Source organism: Saccostrea cucullata, unplaced genomic scaffold (assembly GCF_032062105.1).
Source record: "Saccostrea cucullata isolate Sc308-1 unplaced genomic scaffold, CSIRO_AGI_Scuc_v1 ctg477, whole genome shotgun sequence".
Classification (NCBI taxonomy): Eukaryota; Metazoa; Mollusca; class Bivalvia; order Ostreida; family Ostreidae; genus Saccostrea; species Saccostrea cuccullata.
In genome coordinates this window covers 172,520-188,524 of record NW_026930652.1, presented here as the reverse complement: position 1 = coordinate 188,524, position 16,005 = coordinate 172,520, and the positions used below count along the sequence as shown (strand labels likewise).

The following is a 16,005-nucleotide window of genomic DNA, read 5'->3' as shown; positions in this document are numbered from 1 at the left end:
TCTGTCTGTCATGCTTAGGGGAATCCATCTCTAATATGCAACTTCTACTTTACCACTGAATAAAATTCAGACTTTCACAGAAATATTTTTACATTGTGCCATTTTGAACCTCTAATTTTACTCTTTGATCAGACATGTATTTGGGATTTCCTATAGAAAAACCTGGGCACTGTCATTCTTTCTGTAATAATGAAGGCTTCCAATTCAAATCTGATATAAAAAATTAAATTTAATGAGATGTTCATAGAATATTGTAATGCCATTGCACATCTTCAAAATTGATCAAACAATTATTTGTGAACTTTACCTTAGCAGGGCAAAGCATGGACTTCGCCATTTTACTTTTTACAAGGACAGATGTATCATTTTGTGAGGTTAGTGCTCTAGTATCTCTAGTTTTTCATGTTATAATGCACTTTTTTAACTTACAAAAAATGAGATTCTCCTGATTCTGCCCTGTATCATTGAAAATTTTAATATTGACTTCAAGTTCATTAACTGTTAACTTTCTACAATATGTCTCTGACTTTTCTGAAAACTTTGTCAAGTAATATGCCTATATGACAAATATTCTCATTAAAATTCTCTGCTGGTTTTGCACAAGAAGCTTGAAAAATATCTTGCTGCTTCTAGAAGAGAGATGCTGCACCTTTTTTTGTTTTTGTCCAAAACACGGGGCAAACACAGACCATTGCAGCTAAATAAAAAGAACTGATAAGCTATCTCCCATTTTACAATCTGTCTTTGTTTTTCTCCTCTATTTTCCACATTTCATCATTCCTATATAAAACAAGGAATGAAACACTGAGGCTGTTACCTTTTAAAGGTAGTACTTAAGTTTGCTCACTTTGGCAATGGAATGTACATCTGCAATTTCCAATAGAATAAAGGCAGACATTAATGTGGCTATAATTGGAAAATTTTATTGCTGGATTTTTTCATTACTACTTTACTTTATAGCTATCGCCAAAGACATTAAATGATTTTAATCAAAGTTGTAGCTTTGGAATCCTTAGTTGTAATAACATGTTTGATTCTTGCCTCCAATTAAACCAAACTGCAAATTTTGTTTGTTTGCTTGCTTTTGATTGTTTTTGTTTTGTTTGTTTGTTTTTTGCTTTGATTTTTTTTTTTGTATTTTGTTGGCTTTGTTTTTTGTTTATGTTAATTTTTTTCTAGAGGTGTTTGAATGGAAAACTCTGATTGTGATAAAAATATTTTACATCTGAACATTGACAACAGAATATTAATCATCCTATTAGAAAGAACATTTTTGCTCACTTAAATAGTCTTAAATTGAATACAAATTTTGAATGAAATCAAGAAGTAAAATGTTGAAAACCTGTAAATATTTCAGAATGATACTCACACTTTTTGTGGCTGTGGACAAACTTGTTGCTTCTTATTTTGAATGTTCATTAACATGGTAGTCACTGCTAGCTCTGCTCGTTTCCATGCTTTCCATTTTCTGTACAATTTTTGCCATAACAAACTCATCTTGAAAACTTTTAAATCAGCCAGTTTTCACCTTTATAAAGTTTGCTTTGAAAATACAGTATAATATCAAAAGTTAAATGTTTTCTGGTAAAAAATTCTAATATTTCACTTCAATCCTCCATAGAACTGATTTCAAATCTCAAAGGTTACCGCAAAAAAAAAAAAAACCTTCCGTCACAATACCAAACCCAGTCAAACAATAACTCAAAATTAAACACACCTTAATGGAAGCATCAGAAACTGATTACGGAGGCCTATCTTAAGCCCTCCTCTACTTCAAACTGCAATATCCAATAACTCCTATACAATCTGATCTCAGCATTTGATCGGCTTCAATGAATCCATCAGAGTGCCTCTCCAGCTATTGACGGAGCTTCACCACTTTGACGAACAGCTTCTGTATCTATAGACACAGCAAGCTACTCCTTAACAACACAGACAATCGTATTATGACAGATTCCACATGACCCTCCCCGTCATAAATCTGTCTTATTAAGGAACTTCATTTAAAAACTTTGACCAAAATGTAGCTGATATTTATTATAAATATGAGAGCATTACCCTCATCTATACTTTACCTAATATCCAACTGATAAAAATACGAATTGTAGCTATTTGTGTAGGAATCATAAAACTTAAAAGATCATATCCTATATAAGGATATTAATCAAGATGTTGCAGCAACAGCACAAAAAGATTGCGTATATTTTTAGATGAATGAAAATTACACCATCATGATATCCCCTTCCCGCTTTGTTTGAACAAATTTGTTCTTAATTTTAGCAATCAATCACCAAGTAATGGATTTGGCAACTAAGTTGAAACAAATAACACTATAAAGACTGTTATTCTTCATCATTACTCAGGGATTTGCACTTTTATCTGCATCAATTGTGATAAGTCTAAAATCATAGTGACTGGGATGAAAATAAATTGCTCTTACCTCTTGATGAAATGTTGATCATTATCAAGGATTCTGCTTGGGAATAATTATGGTTTTTAATTGGAATGGAAAAGGCAAAATGTTTACGAAGTCATAAATTGAATTAATTGTAATAACTTGATATCTAACTACTTTTATATCAATTATGTTACAATGAATATAGGAGTGTTCTCACTTTTTTAAGTTCAAGATACATAAAGTCCCGTTATATTGCATTGGAAAGAATAGCCAGTAGCTGGACAAATGGAGTGTATTAATATTTCTTATTGTAAGATCATGCTTTATATTTTTTAAAATTAATTTCTGTCAATTGCCTTTTAATGAAGGCTGTGAATATTTCTCAATTTTTTACTTATCTGACCATCAAACACAGACTTGTAAAACACATTGGAAATTATAAGTTATGAATTATAGAAGACTTGTTGAGTTATGAACCATGCTGAAGCTCAACACTGACATTAAAATTGTAGGATGAAGACAGGAGACTGCCTGCATGGTAAACTCTAGGACTGGTGCAGAAACCATGATGGCTGCATTTCTCAGATTTTGAAAACTGGTTGACTATCACTACAAATTTAAAAATTTCTTTTCTGAAAAATGTTAAACAACCTTGAAAATTGAAAAAAGTGCCTGATTACTAGATTTCATTAACTTCTTTCGAGCATCCTGCTCAAAATCCCCCTTTAAATCTCCTAATGTTGAGATTTAGGGAGGAAGCAGTGCAATATGGCTGATGGTAAAAATATTAAAATTTTGATTTTCAGAAATGCTACAAATTATTTGGAATATTATGACCAATAAAGTATCCAGTGTGATATAAGAATATATTTTTGGTATTGAAAACAAAAGATTTTCATTTAAAGCAATATTGATTTTCAGTAATGCAAAGTGCGACTTTGGTAAAGATTCAGGCACCAGAAACACATTGAACTTTCACAAGTTAATGACACCACATGAACTCAACTACTACTCTAAGACAATTATGATCACAGATGGTTTATTAAACAAATAACAAAGTAGTATTGTTGTATCTACTTTTCTCCTACAGTGCTAAACATAGCAAATTCAATGACTGGATACATTCAACAAAATGTAGCTTATGTCTCTGAGAAAACCATTTCTTGAAATCATTACCATCGCAATGAGGAATACTTTTGCCCACGAAGATTTTCACTATAGGAGTTCTAGAAGTTGTAAGTGTCAGACTGAAGGATGAAGGGACTAGCTAGATTGAATTACACAGTAATTATCTATACCCTGGCTACTTTGTTTAAAAAATACACAGGCAAAACTTGCAAATTTGTCTGACACTGCTTTTTTTTTCAACAGCTGAAGTACACCTTAGTAAAAACTCCATTTTGCTTATATTACAGATCAAAACTTACTAACCGGTTAATAGCATTTAATAACTAATTAACTAGTTAACTGACTTTAATTAACATGATTAAAAAGATCAAAGAAACTCTGTCAGTCTCCACAACCCCTGTAAAATCATTCTACGAAGCAATATCTTGGAGAGAAAAAAAAATTGCAGCATATACAGCTAAACCAGTCATAGTGGTCACCTTTACCCAGCATTCACCTGCCCTGTACATTCATTTTATTTCCTCCCAATTAAAATGTCTACAATGTTACGTTAACTAAAAATAAAAGACCCCACAAGGTCTGCCACATCTGTAGACTATAAAGACGATGAGGGTTGACTAACAACTAATCTGTATTATACACACTTCAGCTTTTCCTTCACCTAATCTCCTTATTTATGTACATGTAGTAATACTAATCTATCACATGCATATGGTGTTTGACTTCTCCACTTATTCAATACTCAAAAGCATGCTATGAGTATAATGATCAATTTAACCTGAACAGGCTACTGACAGATAAGTTGCTGTTACACAGTGTACACTGGTTTCAACTCTCTCTTTGAAGTCAGCATTTGGTGTAAATTCTAAGGTCACTAAAACCTAAAATTAGTCCTATTTCTTCCAATAAGTTTCATATCAATTGATAAGGATGAGCTGAATTTTGGTATGTGAGTGTATCTTGATGAGTTACAGATCAAGTTTGAATTTCATTTCGCTTCATTGATTTTTGACAGAATTATGGAATTTTGAATTTTTCATAATGGTTTAAGATCAGGTTCGTGCTGCACTCAATTCCGAAGGTCAACATGGTAAATATGAAGCGAGAAAAAGATATTGAAAATATGAGTTGAATTTTCGTCTTTTATGGATTATTTTTTTAGGTTAAAGACATTCACAATCTCAAAATCAAGCAGTTTTACCTTGGTCATATCTTTTGCATACTGTAAAATGACATCATGAAAAAAAAAGGGGAACGGGTAGGGGACATGTACTGCTTATGCAATACTTTCAGAATGCTTGTTATACTAAATTTGACTACAAACAGTTTTGTTTAGCTGATCAATACATGGGAACTCATGACAGGTGTGACTGATGAACAGGGTATGCTTACTCCTCCTAGGCACCTAATCCAAACTATGTGTTTTATGCCCAGTTTACAGATTTGTGTTGTTTGTAATTTTATTAGATTGATCATTATCAATGTTTGTTACCTTCACACTTTTCATTTCTGAAGTCAAACACTGAATCTCACTGGGCTATCAAAGCTTTAGCAGGATTTAAATTGTAGATTTAAAAAAAAATTTCATGACACTTTCTTTACCACACTCTCTCTCTATATACATAAATTAAACACTAAATCTATATAAATATATACATGTATTTAGAATTTTTTTCTTAAAATGTCTTTTTCCTTTAAAATCATTCAATTATTAAAAAGTGGATTTTAAGCTAATCAATATACTCCTAGAGCTCCTTTCCCTAAAAGCATGCAATCATTATGGGTTTCAAAGCCTTGGATTCATTACTTGTAGGCAATATAAAGCTCTACTTTTTCATTAACCTTACATATTTCTCAATTATTGGTTGACAAATTGCACATCCAACTTCAATGTTATTGTGTTAACACCTGACAGGCAGTTTTTCACAGCTAGGAAACTTTCATTCTTTGTAGAAATCCTAATGAATGCTTTTATTGGTATGGATTACATCATTTGGCTTAATTATGTTGTGAATCTCTTTCTGCTCTTTCAATATTGTAAATACATCTAAATTTCGATATCTCTAACAGAGATATCTATCAAAAATATAGGTCAGATCTACCATTCAAAGCTATCCAGTAGTGTCATTCCCTAAATGTATTATCAAAGCATGTTTGGTGCAGGTACCGCTTACAGTTACTCCTGAAAGGAACCAACTCCAAAAACTTGAATTTGGAAGTATAATAGAGAGGTTAAGCAGATGACCCTGTACATCTACGTGTAGATAGGGAAATCCCCTAATTAAATGGGATTTACGTCATCAGTTTTGCATACTGCGGAATTCTACAAGTTGTACACAACGTGTAGATTCGCAAGTACACATAGGTGAGAACTTGTACTTCTTAAACTCAAACTACAGAATATATATTTTTCAGCCGGTGTTTGGTATGAAGTTGAGAATTTATTACGTACAGCCAATGTATCTTTTTTATTTTGCATCATAGATTTATTTGATACAAATGGATGTTAAAGTGCCTTGCTGAAATGACGTTTTAATCGTACCTTACGTGCAGTTTGTTAAACAAAACACAATGATAGTAACGCATACTTCCTGTTGGAATTGGCCAAGTCATTGAACAATAACTCTTCAAGAATTAATGCCATGAAAAAATCCCATATCATATGCACAAAGCATTTTAAATCATCTAAGATGATTTCAGCTTTAAAAAAATTCTACTTTCACAAATTTCTATAAAGGGAAAGAATCGCATGTTAAGATGCCCGTACCAAGTACTACATGGGCCGTTCAAAAATTACGTGGATTCTGCTATTATTTACTCTTGCAGACGTCATAGAATTTTAAAATTTCACAGAAATATGTATCTTAAAGATTCAAATAAATTTTGGGCAAAATTTCTGTATTTTAAAAAAATTCTCCTAAAATTATGGCCGTGTTGATGTCGCTGATGGAGAGGTACGGAGCACAACAAAAAAATTTGAAACAAAAGAATGCGGAATTCAAAATTTAACTCATTAATTTTCTATAATTCTTGATTTTTTCGATTTGTTCAGTTACTATGTAAATTTCTGACGTGATATTTGAAATAATAACAGAAATATAGCGATTTTTCTCCGATGCGATTCCCGTGAAAACGACTGTGAAAATGACGTCTCCTGAATGGACGGAGCACCACAAATTTGTTAAATTATGTGTAATGCTCGAGATATCGCCAACATAGATCCAAAATATGCATAATAAAACATGTAGTAAACCAAGGGGTTCCTGGCATTTGTCTACAAATAGCAATTAGGAATTTTAGACGTTAGACCTCTGTAAAAAGGCTAAACGGGAGGACGGGAAGAAGATTATCGACGAAAACCTTATCCGGATTGTTAAGAATGTGATTGAGAGTGACCAATGTCACACCTCTTGATATATCTCATTAATGCCTACAGTTTTTGGTTTTAAAACAAAAGTAAAAAAAAGAATATGCTTTACTTGTTTTATAGATTTTAAGCTTACACGAATTGGTGTATGGATGTTGAGCAGATAAGGTAACTCAAAGTGTACAGGAACTCTTGAGAAAATGTTCACAAAATGAAAGCTCAAGTTTTTTTTTATAATGTCCGTGACGTCGAAGATTGTGCTGCTCCGTGGCTCAATGTTATGTCCTGATAAATCACCCAAAATTGATACCAATTTACAACATTTTGATATGAAATTTCAAAGATAATATAAGTAAAGATTCTTTTATATTATGTGTGACATTTTGCCCGATTACAAAATGCACAACAAGTCCGTGTAATTTTTGAACGGCCCTCGTAAATGTCTCTTTTTCAAAGAAGTTCAAAAATGTTGAAAAATTGTCATTCTTGTTGCAAAATATGAAAAATTACCAAATAAAGTTCAGAAGACCTTAATGACATATCATAAGCATTATTAGGGTCTATCTTTATAAAACATGGGCAGAAGTCATATATTTCTTTTCGTTTTTTAAAAAGTAAAAGATGTGTGCCTCACAGTGGAATTGTTGAGGGGTTAAAATTGTCTTGCAAGTTGTATTTAAATTCTCTTTTATGTTGGTATTTTTAAATGGCACTATTTTGTTTATCGCAGTAACTTGCAGGTATTTGGTTTTAATTTAAATCTTGGAATCGGGTATTGTAATCACTCGACAAAAGTTAGCCAACGACTTTCAAGTTTTATTTTCTTTTGTTAAATTCTTTTTTTGCTGCTTCAATTTTTAGATGTATTTTTCAGATATTGCATGAAAGTTTTTCTTGAATTTTGCCACTTAACCTCTCTCAATCAGGATGTTACCGATTTCACCCATCAACAGCGGACTTTGGGAACGTTTTCCATTAGGAATCTTCCAACATTGACTCATTTGGATGCTGATCTTGCCCTCCTACGGACGCGAATATATTTGTACAACTTTGGCTTTAATAAATGGCTAACTATGTCTTATCCTATATTCTGTGTTTGTTTTATTTAAATTAGAACAGGAAATGATTTATGTTCGGATGAGCGAAGCGAAGGAGAACATAATAAAGGGTACACCTTTTTTAATAACAAAGATAGTGACAGAGAAAATTAATATTTGAAGCACGGTACATTGATAAATTCATGGCATTGACTTCTACTTGATACTAGAGAATATTTACAAGCACTTGCTGACAATTTAATTATATATGTACTACACATCCTTTCCTTTGTTTTTATAATAACTAAAATTGTACTGCAAATGACAATAACCTCTTAATGCTGATTATTTTTTCTTTGCATTTTTTTGTTTGAAAGGGGGGGATTGATTGTATGTTGCTTTGTGTCCCATTTAATAATTTTCACAATGACATATAGAGACAACATCATATACTAGTGGAGGACTTCAAATTATTTACTCTGCACACAGAACCATTGAGAGTTCTTTAGTGTGTGGTGTGACAATTTTAAGGCCTTAATTTTTTAGGTTTTATCTAAAAGATCTACAATTTTCAATTCAAAATGCAGAGTGCTAAGGGAAGGAACAGATCCTTTTTTTTTTTTGGTCAATCACAGCCAAGGTTGGATCCCATGACCTTCTGATCATGGGGCAAGGGATCTACTACCTGAGCTATAATGACAGTTGGGAGGGTTCTAATTTTACTACATATATTTATAAAATAATAAAATAGAAGCAATTTTTGTTCTCATGATCCCATCATCTACATTATATGATCTTTCTTTTAAAATAAAATATTAGTGTAACTTATGGTTATTAGTTGGTTGGGAAAAAATATATCTGTAAAATCATAAAATTACATAAGGCAAAACTTAATTTACACAAAATGCAAGTGTTCTATTTAATTAAAGGGTACAGGATCTAAATAAGGTCATGTTTTGATACAAATGTTATGGAGATCAAGCCAATATCCTAAAAGAGACTAATGCTTCCCAAAAGTTCCAGTTTGTCCAGAATTCTTTGATAATGTCTGATTTCTGTCTGTGCATTACTTTAATTTCTTACTTGAAGAACTTTCTGTCATGCAATTGTCCATCTCCTGCAAACTTATATATTAACAGATGCTACCCCTAAGGATTTGGATTCAAAGCAGTAACACCAAGAGAATCAGTAGAATTCTATATACATTTTAAAGCACTTTGGTGAGTCTGTCCATTAAACCAAAATGTATTACTGGTATTCAAATACCAGAACTCAGGAGATTTCAGAGTCATTTTAAACCCATTACTTGCAGGATACAATTCAGTTTTGTCCTTTAATTGTCTGATACCATCAGAAAATGTAGTTTTGCAGAAAATCAAAAATAGACCTACAATATGGACATTAACACATTTTTCATTCTAGTTCATTTATTTGTTACAATTTATCATTATATATATTATACACTCAAATTACGAGCTCAAATGAAGTGTTGCTCAAAGGGTTTGTTCATTTCAATAAAAGCATCAATACCGTAAAAAATAAATGGAATATAAACACACTACAGAACATAGCTCATCTCTTTGACTTTCAGTATTATTATAAATGTGTTGCATATACCTTAAAAGTTAATACTGGTGGTCAATTTTTGCCATTATGATTCATTGAGGAGTAGATGTATGTCCGAAAGATAAATTAAGCATGCATGATTACTGGTTGCTGCATAATACAGTTTGGTAAAACTAAATAACATTCAGAAACAGCTATGCCACACACATAAGTAATCTCTCCATCAAAGAGCTCGCTCAGACTTCAACAATGCAGTTTAGTGCACAAAAACTTTTGCAACAAGTTCGTGGTGAACATTCAGGCAGAAATAAGTAGGGGTAAAAATTGACTGCAAAAATGCTCAGATTAAACAAATTAAGAAAAAACATTACAGCTATTTTGGTAAACAATATCATACAAGACAAGATGAACCCGCATCACCCCTCCCAGCTGACTTCTGGCGAGCTTTCCACCTTCCTTGGGGACATAAATTTTAATCGGAGCTGTCATTTACGATTGGGATGTGAAGCACTTAAATGCAACTTGCATGTTTTGCTGGATTTGCTCCGACAGAGTGCAGGCCCCCTGACAAAGACCATGAGCTCCATCCACCGAATCTGAGCCTGGAACCACCAGTCAGCTGAGAGGGGTGCTGTCTTTTATAACGAGTCTAAAATAAACACTGGCTACAGAACACGGGAAGGCAATTACCTCACTGCATTGTCACCGCAATGCCAAAAAAATAAACACCCTTGTTGCTGCACTTTACATTTCTTTCCAATGTTAAAATTACGACATTCTGTGTTAAAATAATTGAGAAAATTATTCTCGACTGCTTTTGTTTTTCTGGTAGAGCTACCAAAAGTAAAATGATTCATAATACAATGTATGAGAAGAATATAGAAAGAAAGAACATAATGCAAATAATCACCATTTCAAGTTTATTTGTTTTGTTTTTTTTTAAATCCTCTTGAAAAAATACCCATCAATTTCAAGACAAAACAAAAAATTTCAGAAATAGGAAATTAAAAGACAACATTAAAATCGAATTAGGACCTTAAATTTGACTAGCTGTTTAACCAACTTCCACATAAATTCTTTTGGCTAGGAGGTTATCAAATTATTCCCTTTACATAAAAGAGCTGACAGACAGACAACTAGACAAACAAAAGGACATTTGTAGGGAATCAGCATCTCAATGCCAGGTCCTATTAAACCATACTCCTTAAAAAGTTTGTAGAGATTCAAAAAATAATTTCCTTTATTTCTTCGTCAAAAGCGGAAAGGAAGAAACTTGCTTAATACATTAATATTGCTACATATTCACGCCAAACTATTGAGTGATTAAAGCACAATATACTTTTTTTACTCCAAAAAAAAAAAATCAAAATTTCATATAAAATTAGAAGTCTCTTTTTTTAGATCAATGGTACTGCAAATGACAACCCTTAAGTAAACTTTACATGAACTCATGCAGGAAGATTCATTCATGTTAGCAAGAATGGCCTTCTGGATACAAGCAGATCCTTGATTGGATCCAATGATTGTTTGGTGTACAATGCTGGCTTCAGGATATTGAGCGATTCTAATTGCATAACGCTCACATAAAAGTAATAGGCTAATATTACAGGTGCTTTTTGGCCGTAAACCACTGCCTTAATTAGATATAGCACTGATGTTCAAGACCTTAAAAGTGCATGCAGTTCATAATTTGACTACATATTTTTTTTCCCTTCGTTAATGGTGTAAAACTCCCCTCGGCTGTCTTTTCCTAGAGAGGAACTTGTTTCAAGTTAGCTTCACAAATTACATTTGATCACAGTAAATTCAAGGAAAGTGGATGCAAATTGGAATAAAGTTCTATTCCTGCATCTTAATGGAACAATATCTACACTTTCCTCTCTGTGGTAGTCAGAAGTAATTGTCCTGATATAGCTTGTCGTGGTTCTTCTTCATTCCTTTTTTCATTGTAAGGCCAGCATTTTTTTATTTTTAGGTTTACGAACATCAGAATGAAAAAGTCCCGTAGGAGGAGGAAATTAAAAAAAAAAAAAAAATTTTTTTTGGATACATTATCGACTTTTCTACATTAATTTTTGCTTCTTTTTTTATGCTCTCCTAACAGGCTCCTTGCCACTGGACACATAAGGGTTACAAAGGGGAAAATAGAACCTTTAATTGTTTATTTCATCATCTACCAGTTTGGGCCAGTGATATAAATGATAAATCTTGTGATGTTGTTCAAAATACAGATTTAAAAAAAACAACAGTTTTTAAAAACTCTTTCAATATATATGTATCTTCATATTTTTAATATGTACATGTATTAGGTGAATGTGTTGAAATTGTTCTTTATATACTTGAGACCTAAAATAATAATTCCTTTCTTAAAACAGACAGGGAGTATTGGGGAGTAAGATGGAATTTTTTTTTCAATTTGAATTAAGTGTAAAATAATTTTCCTGGCTGCCACAAACGATACTACATGCCTGTATATATTTGTAATTTTGTATATACTTGTTTTTAAATAGTTGAAATATTTTGTTTCTTTGGGCAAAATTATTGTTTATTTCTTCCTCAAATGGACTTAATCTCTCACATAGTTTTATTCAGTACATCTCATGCATAAGCGACCATCTTCTGAAGAATGATGCTGAGACTGAAAGCTATAACAGATACTTAAACAATGTCTTTGACAAAAGCTATCATGGGCAGTTTTAAACCTGTGGGAGGAAAATAATTTACAGACTGTGAGACAGATGACAGATACTTTTGAATACAGATACAAAATTATCTCACCGACATGTCATTCTGCAACAAAGTTGTCAGCACTTTATTTGTTCTCTGAATGAGTGAAACGTTTTGAATGGCACTCCTATCGATAAATATTTACATTAAACCAAGGTTTAGTGCTGCTATGGACTTGACAAATCTACCTTCGTTACCGCCATCATGCATTTTAAAACCGGAAGTACGAGTTCGTAAATTTGAAACCTCGATCCCGACTCAAATTTGACATCGGAAAGAAAAAAATCTGATTTTCTCAATTTTATTTTTTTTCTGAAAATTCAAAAACTTGAGCGGCGGGTTTGTAAACCTAAAAATAAAAAAATGCTGGCCTAAGCCTCATTAAAAACCCTTCCCCCGTTCTAAAACAAATACAAAGAAATCTGCCTTTTATGATTGTGTGTTCTCTGGTGTGTTGTTAACCTGCAGCTGCAATCACACACTGAAGCAAATTATACCCACTCCCACGTAATGCATTGATTCTATTAGAATGACAATATATTTGTATTCAATACTTTGCCAAGGTTCTGAAAGATTCTTTCTCACTCTTCATTATAAATGTTTTTACCTAAGAGGCTCATAGGTATAAGGTCTAAATACTAGCCTGGGTATCTAAGATTCTCAAATTATGACCCACCAGTGTAAAGAACTTTGAACCCAACAAATCTTATAATCTGTTTATCATCACATTGCATGAAGGTTGTCTTCTAGAGGCTAATAAGAGAGATGAAGATTTTAAAGATATACTGCATTTTTAAATTATTGGTCAACATAGCAATCTTTACCCTAGGATCAGGGTACACAAGTTTCACAATTTTAGTAAACGGCTTACTGCTCACAGGTATCTAAACACCCTGTGTATGTCAGGCAAAAAATATTTTTAAAGATTTAAATAGTTGATTTTCAAATTAGGAACAACATATTCCTACCCTTCAGCCAGATTTATACTGAATCTAAAAGACAAAACAATAAAAAACAAAACAATAAAAACTGGAGACCAACACCCTGAGGTTCAAATTGCGGAAGATTCTCACGTGTGGATACCGAAATCTAAAAGATTGGAATTATTTTTTACGAAGTAAATGATCTGCTCGATCTGTAACAAAATGTAAACTGTTTTCCTGCTATAGGTTTCCCCAAGCAAAATATAATGAGTTTTTAATATAAGTGACTATTTTTGTCCTAAGGCCATAATAAAAATATTCCTAGATTCTCATCCCCGCCCGCCCCGATTTTATACCCCGCCTCGATTTTTTTAATTTCTGTTTTTCTTCTTCTTAATTCTGATCGGGATCGGTATTCATCTACCATTCTACTTTCGTTTTAAATTCCGCGAAAGTCGACATGATTTTGACAGCTGAAAAAATGGTAATTGCTGTAATACATGCGTATATATTTTAAACAAGGGTTGTTGGTTGAAAAAGCTCGGTGATGATGTGAAGTAAGAGATAATTGAACCTTTACTATGACTTTTATGCGGGTATTGTAAATAAAATTACACCGATTGACCAGGTCAATAAAAAATCTGCAGAATTGAAAAAATAAAAAATATAAAATAAAAGCCGCCCGCCCGCCTTGATTTTTAAAAAAATTCGGATGAGAATCTAGCAATTTATTTATTATGGCCTAACCTTGAAATTTCATAACACATTGTTCAAGAAAACTGTACTTACTTAATTACTCAAGGGACTTAATATATGTACTTTAAATATCAAACTTTTATGGGATCAAATGAAGACAAATGAACTCTGAACTAGAAATCTCAAAAACAATGTTCAATTTTTCCTATTTCAGCAATGCATGTGCAGACTATTTTCTAGAGAATACAATCAGCGATCAACGTAGCATGTTTAATAGATGTCACACGAAATCCATATATTTATATTACCAGAATCTACATCTACTCAAAGAAACATAAATTTTACTTATGGTAAATGCGTGCCAGTCTACACGTGACACACTGTAGCCAGGTGTAAGTAATCACCAGGGCGACTCATTGGAAAAGGTTAAGGAAGACACTCATTTGGAAGGTAATTAGCAATAATGGGATATCATGTTACCAGCTCTGAAAATCAATACCCATCTTCCCCACATCAGAAGATATAATGAAGAATAGAAACTATGGAGACAAATAATGATGTCTGTCCTAGCTTTTCAATAAAAAAAAAAAGAAAAAGAAGTGAATTCTTACAAATTTGTTAATCAGGGATTGTCATTTGTAAATCATAACAATGATTTTACCAAAGTGAAAGAGAAACGGTTCTTGCAATCAGTTACACCTTTTCAGTCAGGAAGAAAGAGCACAACACATGACCAGAAATGAAGCTTGCTCCATTTAAAATTTTAATTCTATCCATTCACTTTCTCAGAAACCAGTGTCTGTCATGATTTCTGTAGAAGTATCACAGAAAATACAAAACGAAACCAAACCCTTCATTAAATACAAGATTTAGAGTTATTATGAAAAATAATTCAAAGAAAGCAAAACCATCTAAATTCTGAAGACAGTAATTTTTCATTTTGTTGTTATGTCTTCTCCAAATAATGCAGGATTAGATTTATCAGGTTCTACTGAACTTATTTATTTCCATAAAAAGTTAGAAACAAGATGTGTTTGTGAAACACTATGCGCCCGGCGGTAACAAAGTTCAAGAAAACTTTTTTGCAGATAAGTTACAGGTAACAAGGTCATCGACATTGGTGTCATTTGAAAGAACTTTACTAGTGGAGTATGCATACCAAATATGAAGTATCTATCTCTCATGGTTAAAAAGTTATGGCGAAAAGTCTAAAAAGCTATTTTTAGCATATAGGTCACAGTAAAGGTCACAAGGTCATGACCTTGGTGTCATTTGAAAGAACTTTATTAGTGGAGTATGCTTATCAAATACAAAGTCTCTATCTCTCATGGTTCAAAAGTTATGGTGAAAGTTCGAAAAAGCTATTTTTTAGCATTTAAGTCACAGTCAAGGTCACAAGGTCATTGACCTTGGTGCCATTTTAAAGAGCTTCATTGGTGGAGTATGCATACTAAATATGAAGTCTCTACCTCTCATGGTTCAAAAGTTATGTTGAAGGTTAAAGTAGACAACAGACAGACAAACAGACAGGACAAAAACAATATATGCCTCGGATCTATCGTTCCGGGCACATAATTAAAGGGGATAAAAACCATCTTGTCTACAGACAGAAACACAGATGGACACACAGATTCCAATTTATATATCCACTAAATTCTTTTTTTTTTTTGGGGGGGGGGGGGGTATAGTAAGTTGTGCAGTAGTTTCAGCTTTCTGACCTTGACAGTGAGTTGTAGCCTTCAGGGTTGACAGACATGGTCCTCTCCAGGGCAGCAGGACGAGATGGCTGTAGATTATAAGAAATGAAGTCCTCAAAGCAGTACAGCTCTGGTTCCGCCTCTTCCCCATCCTCACACCTAAAATTTTTAAGGTTTATCAGTATCGCTTTCTGTAAGTCGGATGTATTTTTTAAGCTTATATTAGAGGTACTGACCTTCTAAAATACCAGTCTTTTTATAACTCACCTATAAGTCGGACCTAAAGTTTTGGACCAAAGTTTAACTCCCAAATTTCCGACTTAAAGGATAGTATATATGGTAGTTTGACAAGACAGGCAGATTTTTAATAACAATTCATAATTCTATCACAGAAAGAACTGATTCATTATTTGGGCTTGGCTGATAATATTAAGGAGAAACAAAACACTTCATTTCTTACCAGAGA

The 16,005-nt window shown here is 32.8% G+C and overlaps 1 protein-coding gene across 1 annotated transcript in view; it reads right to left on the bottom strand.

The window, feature by feature from the left end:
• The window catches only part of LOC134229457 (ankyrin repeat and fibronectin type-III domain-containing protein 1-like), an 83,900-nt gene that overhangs the window by 49,487 nt on the left and 18,408 nt on the right, over window positions 1–16,005 (bottom strand). Inside the window, exon 3 of the mRNA XM_062711208.1 lies at window positions 15,561–15,698. Within this exon, the coding sequence (XP_062567192.1) occupies window positions 15,561–15,698 (138 nt within the window). The remainder of the gene's footprint in view (window positions 1–15,560; window positions 15,699–16,005) is intronic.